The sequence below is a fragment of the Ranitomeya imitator genome, chromosome 2, assembly GCF_032444005.1.
Source record: "Ranitomeya imitator isolate aRanImi1 chromosome 2, aRanImi1.pri, whole genome shotgun sequence".
NCBI lineage: Eukaryota > Metazoa > Chordata > Amphibia > Anura > Dendrobatidae > Ranitomeya > Ranitomeya imitator.
The window spans coordinates 645,581,155-645,600,504 of record NC_091283.1 but is presented as its reverse complement, the minus strand read 5'-3'; the positions used below and the strand labels follow the sequence as shown (position 1 = coordinate 645,600,504).

Sequence of the window (19,350 nt, the reverse complement as noted above, 5' to 3'; positions counted from 1 at the left end):
TTGGTAAGGTATGAGGAGATCCAAGATAGGGCGAGGTCTTTAACCCCAAAGGAAGAGAGAATCTGTAGTAGGAGGCAGTGGTCAACTGTGTGGAAGGCAAAGGACAGGTCTAGAAGGAGGAGTATAGAGAATTGTCTGTTAACTTTGGCTGTTAGTCATTGGTAATTTTGGATAGGTGTTATGATCTGGTGATTAAGGAGCAACATGCGTCTAGCTCTAAGCAGATGGTAACTATACTGACCGCAGTCCCTAAGCTCAACACAACACTAGAAGTAGCCGTGGAATGCTCCTAACTCTGCCTAGGCATCTCGTCACAGCCTAAGAGCTAACTACCCCTAAAGATAGAAGCAGGAAACTATCTTGCCTCAGAGAAAATCCCCAAAGGATAGATTAGCCCCCCACAAATAATGACTGTGAGAGAAGAAGGAAATGACATACGTACTATGAAACAAGATTTAGCACAGGAGGCCACTTCTAGCTAGATAGAAATAGTACAGGACAGAACGCTGTGCGGTCAGTAATAAAAACTAGAAAAAGTCCACCGCAGAGAAATGCAAAAATCTCCACACCTGACTAAAGGTGTGGAGGGCAAACTCTGCTGCCCAGAGCTTCCAGCTTAGCTGAATAGATCCATACTGAAAAGCTGGACAAATGAACAAAAAACAAAGAAAGTGCTGAACAACAAAGTCCACAACAAGTGAACCGCAAAAGGACAAGCAAGGACTTAGCTTTGATGAACTGGTCAGAGTGTCAGGAAAGTCCTAAGAGCAATAACTCCAGGCAGGAACAATTGACAACTGGCATTGAATGAGGGATAAGGCCAGACTAATATAGCCGAGCCAGAAAGACGATCAGTGAAAACAGCTGCTGAAGCTAAATCCAAGAAGCAGCCATACCACTCAAAACCACAGGAGGGAGCCCAAGAGCAGAATTCACAACAGTACCCCCCCCATAAGGAGGGGTCACCGAACCCTCACCAGAGCCCCCAGGCCGATCAGGATGAGCCAAATGAAAAGCACGAACCAAATCGGCGGCATGAACATCGGAGGCAACAACCCAAGAATTATCCTCCTGGCCATAACCCTTCCACTTGACAAGATACTGAAGCTTCCGCCTCGAAAAACGAGAATCCAAAATTTTCTCAACCACATCTTCCAACTCCCCCTCAACCAACACCGGGGCAGGAGGATCAACAGATGGAACAACGGCACCACATATCTCCGCAACAAAGATCTATGGAAAACATTGTGGATGGCAAAAGAGGCTGGAAGGACCAATCGAAAAGACACAGGATTGATAATCTCAGAAATCTTATAAGGACCAATAAACCGAGCCTTGAACTTAGGGGAAGAAACCTTCATAGGAATATGACGAGAGGACAACCAAACCAAATCCCCCACACGAAGCCGAGGACCAACACACCGACGGCGGTTAGCAAAACGCTGAGCCTTTTCTTGGGACAACGTCAAATTGTCTACCACATGAGTCCAAATCTGCTGTAACCTGTCCATCACAGAATCTACACCAGGACTATCAGAAGGCTCAACCTGCCCTGAAGAAAAACGAGGATGGAAACCAAAATTACAAAAGAAAGGCGAAACCAAAGTAGCCGAACTGGCCCGATTATTAAGGGCAAACTCGGCCAACGGCAAGAAAGTCACCCAATCATCCTGATCAGCAGACACAAAGCATCTCAAATAGGTTTCCAAGGTCTGATTAGTTCGCTCAGTTTGGCCATTTGTCTGAGGATGGAACGCCGAAGAAAAAGACAAATCAATACCCATCCTAGCACAAAAGGCCCGCCAAAACCTGGAAACAAACTGGGAACCTCTGTCAGACACAATATTCTCCGGAATGCCATGCAAACGAACCACATGCTGAAAAAACAATGGAACCAAATCAGAGGAGGAAGGCAATTTAGGCAAAGGTACCAAATGGACCATTTTAGAGAACCGGTCACAAACCACCCAGATAACAGACATCCTCTGGGACACAGGAAGATCCGAAATAAAATCCATGGAAATATGCGTCCAAGGCCTCTCCGGGACGGGCAAAGGCAAAAGCAACCCATTAGCGCGGGAACAGCAAGGCTTAGCCCGGGCACAAGTCCCACAGGACTGCACAAAAGAACGCACATCCCGCGACAAGGAAGGCCACCAAAAGGACCTAGCAACCAAATCTCTGGTACCAAAAATCCCAGGATGACCAGCCAACACAGAACAATGGACCTCAGAAATTACCTTACTTGTCCATCTATCAGGAACAAACAGCTTCCCCACAGGACAGCGGTCAGGCTTATCAGCCTGAAATTCCTGAAGCGCCTGCCGCAAATCAGGGGAGATGGCAGACAGAATCACCCCTTCCCTAAGAATGCCAACCGGCTCAAGGACTCCAGGAGAATCCGGCAAAAAACTCCTAGAGAGGGCATCCGCCTTAACATTCTTAGATCCTGGAAGATATAAGACCACAAAATAAAAACGGGAGAAAAACAGGGACCACCGAGCCTGTCTAGGGTTCAGCTGCTTGGCCGACTCAAGGTAAATCAAATTCTTATGATCGGTCAAGACCACAATGCGGTGCTTGGCTCCCTCAAGCCAATGTCGCCACTCCTCAAATGCCCACTTCATAGCCAACAACTCCCGATTGCCGACATCATAATTGCGTTCCGCAGGCGAAAACTTTCGGGAAAAGAAGGCACATGGCTTCATCAAGGAACCATCAGAATTCCTCTGTGACAAAACGGCCCCCTGCCCCAATCTCAGAAGCGTCAACCTCAACCTGAAAAGGAAGAGAAACATCTGGTTGACGCAAGACAGGGGCAGAAGTAAATCGGCGTTTAAGCTCCTGAAAGGCCTCAACAGCCTCAGAGGACCAATTAGTCACATCAGCGCCTTTCTTCGTCAAATCGGTCAGGGGTTTAACCACACTAGAGAAGTTGGCAATGAAACGGCGATAAAAATTAGCAAAGCCCAAAAATTTCTGAAGGCTCTTCACAGATTTGGGCTGAATCCAGTCATGAATGGCTTGGACCTTAACAGGATCCATTTCTATAGACGAAGGAGAAAAAATAAACCCCAAAAAAGAGACCTTCTGAACTCCAAATAGGCACTTAGACCCCTTCACAAATAGAGCATTATCACGAAGGATCTGGAATACCATCCTGATCTGCTTCACAATCATCGGAAAAAATCAAAATATCATCCAAATACACAATCAAGAATTTGTCAAGATAATTGAGGAAAATATCATGAATAAAGGACTGAAATACAGAAGGAGCATTAGAAAGCCCGAAAGGCATCACCAGGTATTCAAAATGGCCTTCGGGTGTATTAAATGCAGTCTTCCATTCGTCACCCTGTTTAATACGAACAAGATTATATGCCCCTCGAAGGTCAATCTTGGTAAACCAACTAGCCCCCTTAATCCTAGCAAACAAATCAGAGAGCAAAGGTAAAGGATATTGGAATTTGACCGTGATCTTATTAAGAAGGCGATAATCAATACAGGGTCTTAAGGAGCCATCCTTCTTGGCAATAAAAAAGAATCCCGCTCCCAATGGTGACGAAGACGGCCGAATATGCCCCTTCTCTAAAGCCTCCTTAACATGGCAGCATGCTCTGGCACAGACAGGTTGAAAAGTCGGCCCTTAGGGAACTTACAGCCAGGAATCAAGTCAATAGCACAATCACAGTCCCTATGTGGAGGAAGGGAACTGAATTTGGGCCCATCGAATACATCCTGGAAATCTAACAAAAATTCAGGAACATCAGAAGAGGGGGAAGAGGAAATTGACATCAAAGGAACGTCACTATGTACCCCTTGACAACCCCAACTAGTCACAGACATTGATTTCCAATCCAGCACTGGATTGTGTACTTGTAACCATGGAAAACCCAGTACAACAACATCATGTAAATTATGCAACACCAGAAAACGGCAATCTTCCTGATGTGCAGGAGCCATGCACATAGTCAGCTGAGTCCAATACTGAGGTTTATTCTTGGCCAATGGTGTAGCATCAATACCCCTCAAGGGTATGGGACTCTGCAAAGGCTGCAAAGAAAAACCACAGAGCCTAGCGAATCCTAAGTCCATTAAGTTCAGAGCAGCGCCTGAATCCACAAATGCCATGACAGAAAAAGATGACAATGAGCAAATCAGGGTCACAGACAGGAGAAACTTAGGCTGCACAGTACTAATGGTAACAGATCTAGCGACCCTCTTAATACGCTTAGGGCAATCAGAAATAGCATGAGCAGAATCACCACAGTAAAAACACAGCCCATTCTGACGTCTGTATCCTCTCTGTTCCGCTCTAGTCAAAATCCTATCACATTGCATGGGCTCAGGACTTTGCTCAGAGGACACTGCCATATGGTGCACCACTTTGCGTTCGCGCAGGCGCCGATCAATCTGAATGGCCAGAGACATAGATTCGCTCAAACCAACAGGTGTGGGAAACCCCACCATAACATCTTTAAGGGCTTCAGAAAGACCCTTTCTGAAAATTGCTGCCAGAGCATCCTCATTCCATTTAGTGAGCCCAGACCATTTTCTAAATTTCTGGCAGTATAATTTTGCCGCTTCCTGACCCTGACACAGGGCCAACAGTGTTTTCTCAGCATGCTCTACAGAGTTAGGTTCGTCATACAATAATCCGAGCGATTGAAAAAATGCATCTACATTAAGCAATGCCGGATTCCCTGACTCAAGTGAGAATGCCCAGTCCTGAGGGTTGCCACACAGCAGAGAAATAACTATCTTTACTTGCTGAATGGGGTCACCAGAGGAACGGGGTTTCAGAGCAAAAAACAATTTGCAGTTAATTTTAAAGTTTAACCCCTTACCGGCATCGGACGTACTATACCGTCCGATGCCGGCTCCCCTGCTTTGATGCAGGGCTCCGCGGTGAGCCCGCACCAAAGCCGGGACATGTCAGCTGTTTTGAACAGCTGACATGTGCCCGTAATAGGCGCGGGCAGAATCGCGATCTGCCCGCACCTATTAACTAGTTAAATGCCGCTGTCAAACGCAGACAGCGGCATTTAACTACCGCTTCCGGCCGGGCGGCCGGAAATGACGTCATCGCCGACCCCCGTCACATGTCCGGGGGTCGGCGATGCGTCTCCATTGTAGCCATAGAGGTCCTAGAGACCTCTATGGTTACTGATTGCCCGTCGCTGTGAGCGCCACCCTGTGGTCGGCGCTCACAGCACACGTGCAATTCTGCTACATAGCAGCGATCAGCAGATCGCTGCTATGTAGCAGAGCCGATCGTGCTGTCCCTGCTTCTAGCCTCCCATGGAGGCTATTGAAGCATGGCAAAAGTTAAAAAAAAAAGTTTAAAAAAATGTGAAAAAAATAAAAAAAACATAAAAGTTTAAATCACCCCCCTTTCGCCCCAATCAAAATAAATCAATAAAAAAAATATCAAATCTACGCATATTTGGTATCGCCGCGCTCAGAATTGCCCGATCTATCAAATAAAAAAAAGTATTAACCTGATCGCTAAACAGCGTAGCGGGAAAAAAACTCGAAACGCCAGAATTATGTTTTTTTGGTCGCCGCGACATTGCATTAAAATGCAATAACGGGCGATCAAAAGAACGTATCTGCACCGAAATGCTATCATTAAAAACGTCATCTCGGCACGCAAAAAATAAGCCCTCAACCGACCCCAGATCACGAAAAATGGAGACGCTACGAGTATCGGAAAATGGCGCAATTTTTTTTTTTTTTTTTTTAGCAAAGTTTGGAATTTTTTTTCACCACTTAGATAAAAAATAACCTAGTCATGTTTGGTGTCTATGAACTCGTAATGACCTGGAGAATCATAATGGCAGGTCATTTTTAGCATTTAGTGAACCTAGCAAAAAAGCCAAACAAAAAACCAATGTGGGATTGCACTTTTTTTGCAATTTCACCGCACTTGGAATTTTTTTCCCGTTTTCTAGTACACGACATGCTAAAACCAATGATGTCGTTCAAAAGTGCAACTCGTCCCGCAAAAAATAAGCCCTCACATGGCCAAATTGACGGAAAAATAAAAAAGTTATGGCTCTGGGAAGGAGGGGAGCGAAAAACGAACACGGAAAAACGAAAAATCCCCTGGTCATGAAGGGGTTAAAAACTTAGATCTATCCCCGTAAAACAAATCCAGAGTAGGAATTCTAGGCTCTAAGGCCGGAGTCTGAACAACATAATCTTGAATACTCTGTACTCTTGCAGCAAGCTGATCCACACGAGAAAACAAACCCTGAACATCCATGCCTGCATCCAAATTCCGAATCACCCAGAGATCAAGAGGAAGGAAAAAGACAAAACAAACTAAAGAAAAAAAAATGGCTCAGAACTATTTTTCTCTTCCTTCTTTTGAGATGCATTCAGCTCATTTTTGGCCAGTTGTACTGTTATGATCTGGTGATTAAGGAGCGACATGCGTCTAGCTCTGAGCAGGTGGTAACTATACTGACCGCAGTCCCTAAGCTCAACACAACACTAGAAGTAGCCGTGGAATGCTCCTAACTCTGCCTAGGCATCTCGTCACAGCCTAAGAGCTACCTACCCCTAAAGATAGAAGCAGGAATCTATCTTGCCTCAGAGAAAATCCCCAAAGGATAGATTAGCCCCCCACAAATAATGACTGTGAGAGGAGAAGGAAATGACATACATAGTATGAAACAAGATTTAGCACAGGAGGCCACTTCTAGCTAGATAGAAATAGTACAGGACAGAACGCTGTGCGGTCAGTAATAAAAACTAGAAAAAGTCCACCGCAGAGAAATGCAAAAATCTCCACACCTGACTAAAGGTGTGGAGGGCAAACTCTGCTGCCCAGAGCTTCCAGCTTAGCTGAATAGATCCATACTGAAAAGCTGGACAAATGAACAAAAAACAAAGAAAGTGCTGAACAACAAAGTCCACAACAAGTGAACCGCAAAAGGACAAGCAAGGACTTAGCTTTGATGAACTGGTCAGAGTGTCAGGAAAGTCCTAAGAGCAATGACTCCAGGCAGGAACATTTGACAACTGGCATTGAATGAGGGATAAGGCCAGACTAATATAGCTGAGCCAGAAAGACGATCAGTGAAAACAGCTGCTGAAGCTAAATCCAAGAAGCAGCCATACCACTCAAAACCACAGGAGGGAGCCCAAGAGCAGAACTCACAAAAATGCTACTTATAACCACCGGAGGGAGCCCAAGAGCAGAATTTACAACAGTTAGGGCAGTCTGAGTGGAATGGTGGGGACGGAAGCCAGATTGTAGGTTGTCGAAGAGAGAGTTAGATGCGAAGTGATAGGAAAGTTCAGCGTGGACGTGCTGCTCAAGGAGTTTGGATGCAAATGGGAGCAAAGATATGGGGCGATAGCTGGACATAGCGCTTGGGTCAAGGGATGGCTTTTTGAGGATAGGTGTGATTGTGGCATGTTTGAAAGCAGTGGAGAAGGTACCAGAAATTAGTGATAGGTTGAAGAGATGGGTTAGGGATGGGATTAGTGTGGCGGTGAGGTTGGGGAGGAGGTGGGATGGGATGGGTTCAAGTGCACAAGTGGTGAGGTGTGATTTGGAGAGAAAATGAGCAAGCTCCCCTTCAGTGACTTTGGAGAGGGAAGTTATGGGGTTTGGGCATTGGTCTGATATACAAAGGGGTTGTGGTGGTTTCATCATTACATTTTCAAATTTTTGGGCTAATATCTCTCAATTAGTAATCTTGTGATTTGTGGCAATTTCATCAAATCATTAGCTCTTGTTTTCAAGTTGTCTTTTGTTGCTTTGTTGGTTTTATGATTTTTACGTCAATGTGGCATTTCCAGATGTTTTAAACTACTTTTATTCAGTGATTTTATATATATAATTTAAAAAAAATTTTTTTTTGCATTTTGCAAAATGTATGACTTTTTCCATTAAAAAGTAACAAAACAAGTTAAAGCCAAAAAATAAAGACATTTTTAGCTACTGTGCAAAACTCATGAATTACATGCTCCATTTTGATGAATGTGGTACAAAAATAGTGAAAAAAAGTGACTTAAAAACCTGAAAATGATTATTCAGGCCCTACGGTCAGTGAAGAAAATTGTGCCACCCATGTCTGCTTTTCATGAGCTATCTTAGGCCTGTTTCACACTTCCGTCGGTAGGGCTCCGTCGCTATGCGTCGGGCCGACGTACCGACGGACGTTGTGAAATTTGTGGACGACGTGGGCAGCGGATGCAGCTTTTCAACGCATCTGCTGCCCATTCTGAAGTCCGGGAAGGAGGGGGCAGAGTTTCAGCCGTGCACGCGCGGTCGAAAATGGCGGACGCGATGGTCAAAAAAAATTACATTGAACGCTATTTTGTCCGTCGCGTCCGCCAAAACACGACGGATCCGTCGCACGACGGACGCGACGTGTGGCCATCCGTCGCTAATACAAGTCTATGGGCAAAAAACGCATCCTGCAAGCACATTTGCAGGATTCGTTTTTTGCCCAAAAACGATGGATTGCGACGGATGGCAAAAGACGGAAGTGTGAAAGAGGCCTAATAGGAGGAGGTTGAGAAACCTGTATCACTTTTTTTTCAGCTGAGAAAAATTGATGAAACACGGACCAAACTCAGATGGTAAAAACTAACACTGACCAAACTCTGATAAAAATCTCATCTCAAAAACAGATGAAACTTATATAATAATTATATTATAATTCCACATTATTGTTCACATTATTGTTCTACCTTCTGCAGCGGTTCCAGGAGCCTTCCTAATGCCAGGATTGCAATCAGTACCACCGCAGCTGAAATTAGGCTGGCAATCTGGAAAGAAGACAAAATAAGGAACATTCTTAGTGACTAACGCACTGTGATATGTCACATTCAATGCAGTATTATAGCAGTTTTTGCACGTAGGAGGCGGCAATTTTAACACTTCTATTATTGTCTATACTAAGTACAATATTGCATGTTTTCTGGGATGGCCGAAAAATCAATACTGTTCTCAATGCAAATAGTAGTTCACACATACCATTGTGTAAAAAATGTCATATATGTCTTTAATTGTTTAAACATTTTGAAACAAAATATCGAGGAAATATGGATATGTTTGATACAAGAGAAAAAGTAAGAAAACTGGTACAAGAAGGGAATTGGATGAATCAGGTACTACCCCAGGCTACAGTTTGGATCCTGTATTTAAGAACTTAGATACACACAAGGGCTTAAACTATAATAATGTTCTTTTTTACATTTACGAAATAATAATTAGTACAGGGTGTCTGTACACATGAGTATGATAACAGTTTGCAAACATATATGGGATAATGCTTGATAGATTATTGTATTGTATATATTTTATCTCTATCTTTTCAATAGAGACGGAATGGTCTGATATGATTTTAAAATTGTATGAAGTTAGTTATTTTCTTGAATGTAGTAAGCAGTATTATTGTAGTTACACTTTTGCATATAGTAATATAATAAAGTTATAATATAGTTATATTATTGCCTGTAGTGTGCAGAACCTAGACGTATATACCTTTTTATTGGTGTCAGTTTAAAAGTAAAATGATTGTGTTTACAATACAGGAGTATAATAGTAGTTATATTCTTTTTCACGAGGCAGTAACATAGCAGTTATATTTTTGTACATAGGTGCCGGAATATAGAAGTTATATTCTTCTCCATAGCAGGCAATATTATAGTAATTATATTCTTGTACATAAGGGTATTATATTAGTTATACTCTTGTACATAGTGAGCAGTGTTATAGTATTTACGGTATATTCTTGTACGTAGGGGCAGTTTTATAGTAGTTATATTCTTCTACATAGGGGACAGTATTATAGTAGTTATATTCTTGTACAAGGGGACAGTATTATAGTAGTTATTTTTTGTACACAAAATCAGCATTATAGTAGTTATATGCTTGTACATGGGAGCAGTATTATAGTAGTTATAGCTCCGTTATAGCTCCGCCATCTGGGCATGCTTGTCCTCTCCGCTGGCAGGGTCACCCACTCACACACAACCATGACCCTCATCCCACACTTCCTCATTCTCTGGCTGCTGCCCAGAGTCTGCGCACTGCTCACAGATCCCCGGGCACTGTGCTTAGAGCGAGTGCGCTCTCTCCTCCCTACGTGTTCCTGTATTCCTGCCTACCTGTACATCAGCTGTACCTGTCTGCACCATTCTGCCTATTTATCAGCTGTGCCCGTCAGAACCTGACTGCCTGAATATCAGCCTTCCCTGTCTGCACCAGCCTCCCTGTATATTAACCATGCCTACCAGCACCAGCCTGTCTGTATATCAGCGGTGCCTGCCTGCACTAGTTTCCTGTACATCAGGCATGCCCACCAACAACTCCTGTACATCAGCTGTACCTGCCAACACCAGCCAGCCTGTATATCTGCTGTGTCTGCCTGCACCAGCCTCACTGTATATCAGCCGTAACTGCCTGCACCTACCGTCCCAGTCTGTATACCAGCCGTACCTATCTGCACCTGCGTTAACAGTCTGTATACCAGCCATACCTGCCTACACCTGCCATGTCTCCCAGTATTCCTGTCGTGCCAGCCTGTACTTATCAAGTCCATCTCGTCTTAGCTGTTTCATCTACCTTTGAGGATCAGCTGCTGAGCGCCCGAGCGTCCTACTGTCGTGGAGTAGCATCTGGCGTCCATCTGAAGCCAAGTCTAAACTCAACATCAGGGACTCTAGCGAAAAGTCAGATATTAGCCTAGTCATACCCCTCTAGGCACTCTTCAGATCATGGCACAGTGGTTCCACCACCCCCTTTAAAGTTTGCTCAGGCCAAGGAATCCACCGCTCCCAAGCTTACTCCATCTCAGAGCGGTACCAGGAAGTTTCCCGCCAGAAAGACCAGCAGGACAAAATCTTCTTCTACCTATGGACAGTGACCATATGCCTGGATATGTTGACATATCCAGTCGCAACCGCACCTCCAAAAGTTGTTCAACCTCAGACATGGCCCATCAGCCTGCCATCTGTGTTTTTGTTCTACAGCTCGTCTGTCAGCTCCTTCACATTATCGCGGTGATCCTGCCCGGGGGTTCATAAATCAATGCACGCTGCACTTTAAAGTCTAGGCCCATCAGTTTGCTTCAGATTGGGACAAAGTGGCTTTCATCATGTCCCATTTCACTGGCGAGGTTCTGGCTTAGCTCAATTCAATAGGGGAAGGGATTCTCTTGTCTCCAACTTTCAGACTTTCTTAGAAGCCTTCCGCAGGGTTTTTCATGAGCCTGGCTGTTTTCCCTTCTTAATTGTGTCAAGGTAACCTCACAATGGACCACTATACCATCCACTTCCGAACCCTGTCTGCTGAATTCGTCTGGAACAACAAGGCACTGGTGGCCTCCTTCTGGGAGTGTCTTTCTGGAAGAATTAAGGGTAAATTGGCTGGTCATGATATTCTCACCTCACTGGATGATCTGGTATACTTAGCTGCCCAAATCAACATCAGGATTCAGGAGAAGTCCAAGGAGGTGACCCGCGAGAGAAGAGCTTTGCGCTTGGCTCCTACCATTCAAAGGCCAATCAAGTCGAAGACCTCAACTTTTATAAATTCCTCTGAATCCATGCAGATTGACCATGTGAAGCTGGCCAATTACCGTCAGCTCGAAGGGAGGTGTTTCTATTGTGGCAGTCCTGAACATTTAATCCACTCCTGTCTTAAAAAAATGGGAGTATGTAAAGTAAGCTGCGGAGACACCATCATGTGTTTCTCAACGCAAGCAATGAATAGCCAGGCCTTTCCCCGGGAAGGAACAACCACGGGAAGGGCAGCATCCAATAAAGGAAAACATCCAATAAAGGCAAACCACCTATGCCAAGCATGGTATCCATCCACAGACAGCTGTTTCGGGGTTTACAAATGCATGTAAAGTAAGCTGCGGAGACACCATCATGTGTTTCTCAACGCAGCTTACTTTACATGCATTTGCATATTTCCCATAAGGGATGGGGGCAGTGTTCTGGATCACTGCGTTGAGAAACACGTGATGGTGTCTCCGTGGTGTTGGATGTTTTGGTCTCCCCAAGGTCATTCATCTGTACCTTCACAGCCTTTTACTAGGCACTGCTCCTAATAGCCAGTTTCCTACTCCACACTGATGAGGGGCAAAACCCCGAAACAGCTGTCTGTGGATGGATACCATGCTTGGCATAGGTGGTTTTCCTTTATTGGATGTTTTCCTTTACTGGATGCTGCCCTTCCCGTGGTTGTTCCTTCCCGGGGAAAGGCCTGGCTATTCATTGCTTGCGTTGAGAAACACATGATGGTGTCTCCGCAGCTTACTTTACATGCATTTGCATATTTCCCATAAAGGATGGGGGCAGTGTTCTGGATCACTGCGTTGAGAAACACGTGATGGTGTCTCCGTGGTGTTGGATGTTTTGGTCTCCCCGAGGTCATTCATCTGTGCCTTCACAGCCTTTTACTAGACACTGCTCCTAATAGCCAGTTTCCTACTCCACACTGATGAGGGGCAAAAACCCCAAAACAGCTGTCTGTGGATGGATACCATGCTTGGCATAGGTGGTTTTCCTTTATTGGATGTTTTCCTTTATTGGATGCTGCCCTTCCCGTGGTTGTTCCTTCCCGTGGAAAGGCCTGGCTATTCATTGCTTGCGTTGAGAAACACATGATGGTGTCTCCGCAGCTTACTTTACATGCATTTGCATATTTCCCATAAGGGATGGGGGCAGTGTTCTGGATCACTGCGTTGAGAAACACGTGATGGTGTCTCCGCGGTGTTGGATGTTTTGGTCTCCCCGAGGTCATTCATCTGTACCTTCACAGCCTTTTACTAGGCACTGCTCCTAATAGCCAGTTTCCTACTCCACACTGATGAGGGGCAAAAACCCCGAAACAGCTGTCTGTGGATGGATACCATGCTTGGCATAGGTGGTTTTCCTTTATTGGATGTTTTCCTTTATTGGATGCTGCCCTTCCCGTGGTTGTTCCTTCCCGGGGAAAGGCCTGGCTATTCATTGCTTGCGTTGAGAAACACATGATGGTGTCTCTGCAGCTTACTTTACATGCATTTGCATATTTCCCATAAGGGATGGGGGCAGTGTTCTGGATCACTGCGTTGAGAAACACGTGATGGTGTCTCCGTGGTGTTGGATGTTTTGGTCTCCACGAGGTCATTCATCTGTGCCTTCACAGTCTTTTACTAGGCACTGCTCCTAATAGCCAGTTTCCTACTCCACACTGATGAGGGGCAAAAACACCGAAACAGATGTCTGTGGATGGATACCATGCTTGGCATAGGTGGTTTTCCTTTATTGGATGTTTTCCTTTATTGGATGCTGCCCTTCCCGTGGTTGTTCCTTCCCGGGGAAAGGCCTGGCTATTCATTGCTTGCGTTGAGAAACACATGATGGTGTCTCCGCAGCTTACTTTACATGCATTTGCATATTTTCCATAAGGGATGGGGGCAGTGTTCTGGATAACTGCGTTGAGAAACACGTGATGGTGTCTCCGCGGTGTTGGATGTTTTGGTCTCCCCGAGGTCATTCATCTGTACCTTCACAGCCTTAAAAAAATGGGAAACTCCAAAGCCTAGGGTCCATTATGGAGGCTACCCTGAGAAAGGCCTCCACCTCTTCTACACTGATTCTCTCAGTATCTGTTTTCTGTGGAGCAGTATCAAATCCCCATTCAACATCTGCAGAATCCTTTGGTGGTATCATTTCCGAGACCGTCTTTTTTGTTTCCGAGCCTCTGGAATTTCCGGTAGGAATGCTACACTCGGAGAAAGTTCCTCATATGTGCTGTCAGGTTAGTCTCATCCTCTGCTTCTAGGTCTGCCTTGGCTGTGAAAACATAAGCCTATCTTGGACTGGAAATCAGGAGATGTACTCTGTTGGGGACAGGTGTGCCACAAGAGTTGTCTAGTCCTGCTTGGCCGCTGGCTACTCCATCAAATTTACCTGGCTTGCCTTATGCTTATTGGACTTACACTGATGTCTTCAACAAAAAAAGAGGCTGAGATGCTACCATCTCAAAGGCTTTACGACTGCCTTACCAACCTTTCTGTCTGGCTCTTCTCCTCACGAGGCCATATCTACCCCCTGTCTCAGGCTGAGACCCTAGCCATGTTCGAGTATATGAAAGAGAATCTTGCCAGAGTATTTATCCAGAAGTTACCCTCCCCGGCTGATGCAAGATTCTTTGTAAAGAAAATGGACAGCTCACTTTGACCCTGTAGCGATTACAGCAGACTGAACCAGATAACAGTCAAGAATAAATATTCTCTGCCCCTCATTTCAGAGTTGTTTGGTGGTTTCAAAAGTTACAGAGTCTTCACGAAACTCGACCTAAGGGGAGTGTATAAACCCATCTGAATACTCCAGGGGGACGAATGGAAAACAGCTTTAACACCCATGATAGCCATTATGAGGATAATGTAATGACGTTTGAGCTATGTAATGTCCCTGAAGTGTTCGAAGAACTGGTGAACGATATATTCTGGGACCTCCTCTACACATGTGTGGTATTTACCTGGATGAAAATTTAGTGTTCTCTCCTGGTCTGCCCACACACAGGAGGCATGTTCGCTAGGTTCTGCAGAGATTAAGGATAAACCATCTGTACGCCAAGTATGAGAAGTGCATCTTAGAGCAGAATTCTCTTCCATTTCTAGGGTATATCATCTCTGAGACCGGTCTGACAATGGATCCCAAGAAGGTGTCCACCGTCTTGAAGTGGTTCCGTCCTGACGCTCTGAAAGCTATCCAATGGTTTCTCAGATTTGCTAATTATTACTGCTGGTGCGTTCGGCATTTCTACTCTCAGACTGATCCTATTTCTGCTGTAAGAGTACCAACCCTTAGGTATGGACTCTGGAGGCAGAGAAAGTCTAGAAGTCTCCTTCCTGCCGTATGGTGACCTGCGGTTTCTTTTCCAAAATCTCAGCTCCAGAATGCAACTACTCTATAGGCAATCGAGAACTGTTGGTGATAAAACTGGCTCTAGAGAAGTGGCGATTTTTGCTTGAAGGGTCGATGCATCCGGTTGTTATTTACACTGACCACAAGAATCTAGCCTATCTGCAGTCCACACAGCGGCTAAATTGGTGTCAAGCCAGGTGGTCTCTGTTCTTTGCCTGTTTCAATTTTATTCTCTATTTCCGGCTGGTGGATAAGAACGTCAAGGCGGATGCACACTATAGGGCCTTTCTGTAATCCGACCAGGAGCAGAAGCCTCAACACATCATTGAGCCCTCCAAAATAGTTACAGTCCCTTGACTCTGTTTGTGTCGGGTCTCATCCAGAAAATCTTTCGTCACTGTATCAGACAGTAAGCGGGTTCATCAGTGGGGTCACTCATCTAAATTGACTGGTCATGCGAGACAGAAGAAAATGGCTCTTCTCATTTCCAGGAATTATTATTAGTGGCCGACCCTGCTCAAGAGTATTGTGGATTTCTTCTCGGCCTGCCTCTCCTGTGCCCAGAACAAGACTCCGAAACATCTTCCAACCATCCTTCTACTTCCTTTGCCCATACCATCTGCTCCCTGACAGCATATCGCGATTGGACTTTATTACTGATCTTATAATATCGGCCGAGTGTACCGCCATCTGAGAGGTTGTTTATTGCTTCAATAAGATGGCCCATTTCACTCCACTGTCCTGCCTCCTGGCTGTCCCTGTGTTTCCTTTTGCAGTTCAAGCAACATATTTTCCACCTTCATGGTTTACCTCTCCATATAGTCTCAGATAGAGGCATCCAATTTACATCTTTCTTCTGGAGGGCTTCCTGCAAACTGCTTAATGTCATTTTAAATTTCTCTTCAGCCTATCATCCACAATCCAATGGCTAGGCAGAGCGGGTCAACCAGATCCTGACCAACTTCCTGCAGCATCTCATCAATGCTCACTACAATGATTGAGCCAAACTCCTGCCTGCGGTAGAATTCTCATACAACAACCATGTGAGTGAATCCTCTACTGAATCTCAGTTGTTTGTGGCCTAGGGTCAACATCGCAATATTCAATTCCCTTTGTCAACTATCACAGACATTCCAGCCGCTGAATCCCTCATAAAAGGCTTTCTAAGATCTGGGAAGACACCAAGGCCTCTGATCGGATGAAGAGACGTGCAGATAAATGATGTCTGGAACTGCCTGTTTCATCCTGGTGACAATGTTTGGCTGTCTTCAAAGTATATCCATCTCAAGCTACACTTGTTTAAATTGTCTCCTCGCTCATTGACCCATTCAAGGTTCTCAAACAGATAAATCCTGCAGCGTGTCTCTCCTCAAGTCTCGGGTTTACAAGGTAGAGAATATTCTGCCCACAAAGAGGGTAAGAAGAAAAAACATTTTTAAGTGGATTGGTAGGGGTTCATGTTGTGAATTCTGTGGCTGAATTCACTCCTGTGGTCACAAGTGGTACTGCAGCTTCTGAGCTTCCTCCCTCAGGTGTTCTGGTGAGCTCGTTAACTGCTTCATTACTTAACTCCGCCTGATGCTGCTATCCTTGCTCCTTGTCAATGTTTCAGTGTTGGATCTGAGCTTCTCCTGATTGTTCCTGTGACCTGCTGCTCTGTATAGCTAAGTGCCTTTTGCTTTTTTGTTGCTTTTTTTCTGTCCAGCTTGTCTTTTGTTTTGCTGGAAGCTCTGAGACGCAAAGGGTGTACCGCCGTGCCGTTAGTTCGGCACGGTGGTTTTTTTTTGCCCTTTGCGTGGTTTTGCTTTAGGGTTTTTTGTAGACTGCAAAGTTCGCTTTACTGTCCTCGCTCTGTCCTAGAATATCGGGCCCCACTTTGCTGAATCTATTTCATCCCTACGTTTTGTCTTTTCATCTTACTCACAGTCATTATATGTGGGGGGCTGCCTTTTCCTTTGGGGAATTTCTCTGGGGCAAGTCAGGCCTATTTTTCTATCTTCAGGCTAGCTAGTTTCTTAGGCTGTGCCGAGTTGCCTAGGTAGTTGTTAGGCGCAATCCACAGCCGCTTTTAGTTGTGTTTAGGATAGGATCAGGTGTGCAGTCTACAGAGTTTCCACGTCTCAGAGCTCGTTCTTGTATTTTTGGGTATTTGTCAGATCACTGTGTGCGCTCTGATCGCTATGCACACTGTGTTTCTGGATTGCCTTCATAACACCTGTCATTAGCAAACATAACAGGTTCAGTCCTTAGGAGATTTTGTGGGAGCCCAGGGAGAACATCCGTGCCCTTCTGCTACTGGAACGATTTCTAGTGGGCTTGAAGAAGAGGGTGTGGAAAGGTGGGGGTACTGTAGCGCTGACATCCCTGCAAGCTTTTTCCCTCCCCGTGAGGGATGACGACTCACTCACGACCGCGGCCCTCATCCTGCACTTCTTCCTCTCCTGGTTGCTGCTTGGGGGCTGCGTCCTGCTCGCAAATCTTCATGCACTGTGTTTAGGGAGTGCGCTCCCTCCTTCTAAAAGGGACAGCATTTGCCATCCTAAAAATGTGTCCTCAGCCAGTGGCAGAGAGACACTTATTATTTAAGACACCTCCACCTGAATGGAGGTGCCTGAGCAACGTGTGAAGTCAGTTGTCTGTACTCTTGCTAGTATCATATCCCTAGTACTCACCAGTCAGTTTACCTGTCCTGTGCCTGTCTACCCGTAGTTGCCTTGTGTCCCTGTATTCCCTCGTACCCACACCACCTGCCTGCCTATGTATCAGCCATGCCTGACTGCACCAGCCTACCTGTATATCAGTTGTGCCTGCCAGCACCTGCCTGCCTATCATCCGTGCCCACCTGCATCAACTTGCCTGTATATCAGCCATGCCCACCTGCACCAGCCTGCCGGTATATCAGCTATGCCCGCCTGCACCAGTCTGCCTGTATATCAGCCGTACCCGCCAGCACCTGCCTGCCTGTATATCAGTCATGCCTGCCTGCACCAACCTGCCTGTATATCAGCCGTGGCCGCCTGCATCAGCCTGTCTGTATATCAGCCATGCCCTCCAGCACCTGCCTGCCTGTATATCAGCTGTAGAATCTGGTATATAAGGGGTTCTCACTGTTTTAATGCAAAATTGTGCTCTGAAGGAAAAGATCCAAATATACTTAAGCAAGAACCTTCGGCACTCAGTGAGAACAATTTATTGTTCAGTGTTCAAATGAAAAAAGGCAAAACATCCACAGCTGAAGCGTATCTGTGTATATCAACGTTATGTTTCTTCTTTTGTATTTGGTGGATGTTTTTCCTCTTTTTTTCATTTGAACACTGAACAATAAATTGTTCTCATTGAGTACCGACGGTTCTTGCTTAAGTGTATATCAGCTGTGCCAGCCTGCACCAGCCTGCCTGTATATCAGCCGTGCCCACCTGTACCAGCCTGCCTATATATCAGCCGTGCTCATCTGTACCAGCCTGCCTGTACATCAGCCGCTCCTGCCAGTATCTGCCTGCCTGTACATTAACTGTGCCCGCCACCACCTGCCTGTACACGACCCGTGCCTGCCTGCACCAACCTGCCTGTATATCAGCCATACCTGCCTGCACCTGCCATGCGAAGCTGTATACCAGCTGTACCTGTCTGCACCTGCCATGTCTCCCAGTATTCCTATTGTGCTAGCCAGTACTTATCAAGTAAATCTAGTCTTGGCCATTCCATAATAATAATAATAATAATAATAATCTTTATTTTTATATAGCGCTAACATATTCCGCAGCGCTTTACAGTTTTCACACATTAACATCACTGTCCCTGATGGGGCTCACAATCTAATTCCCTAACAGTATGTCTTTGGAATTTCCCTGCACCTCTGGGGGTCAGCTGCCGTGCGTCCAAAGTCTTTTCTGGAGTATCACCTGGTGCCCATCTGGAGCCAAGTCTAACCTCATCATCAGGGGCAGTATTATAGTAGTTATATTCTTGAATATAAACAGCAGTATTATAATTCATGAAAACATAGAGAGTTTTGTTATGTTCACGCATATAGGTGCATTATTATAGGACGTGCAGCATATTCTTGTGCATCAGTGGCAGTATTATAATAGTTATACTCTTGTACATGGGGTGGGGGGCAGTATTATAGTGGGTTTAAAAATATAAAAAATACCACAACACTCCAAAATAGAGTTAAAAGTAGGGCACAGGACTACTTCACCGCATCAATGGAAGAATGGATGGAGCCATGTACCGTAAAATTCTGAGTGACAACCTCCTTCCCTCCACCAGAACATTGAAAATGGTTCGTGGCTGGGTCTTCCAGCAAGACAAGGACCCAAAACATACAGGCAAGGCAACAAAGGAGTGGCTCAAAAACAAGCACATTCAGGTCATGGAGTGGCCTAGCCAATCTCCAGACCTTAATACCATAGAAAACTTATGGAAGGAGTTGAAGCTCCGAGTTGCCAAGCGACA

The 19,350-nt window shown here is 45.3% G+C and overlaps 1 protein-coding gene across 1 annotated transcript in view; it reads right to left on the bottom strand.

Moving 5' to 3' along the window:
- The window catches only part of LOC138665400 (pendrin-like), a 201,085-nt gene that overhangs the window by 31,528 nt on the left and 150,207 nt on the right, over positions 1-19,350 (bottom strand). Inside the window, exon 11 of the mRNA XM_069752845.1 lies at positions 8,713-8,790. Within this exon, the coding sequence (XP_069608946.1) occupies positions 8,713-8,790 (78 nt within the window). The remainder of the gene's footprint in view (positions 1-8,712; positions 8,791-19,350) is intronic.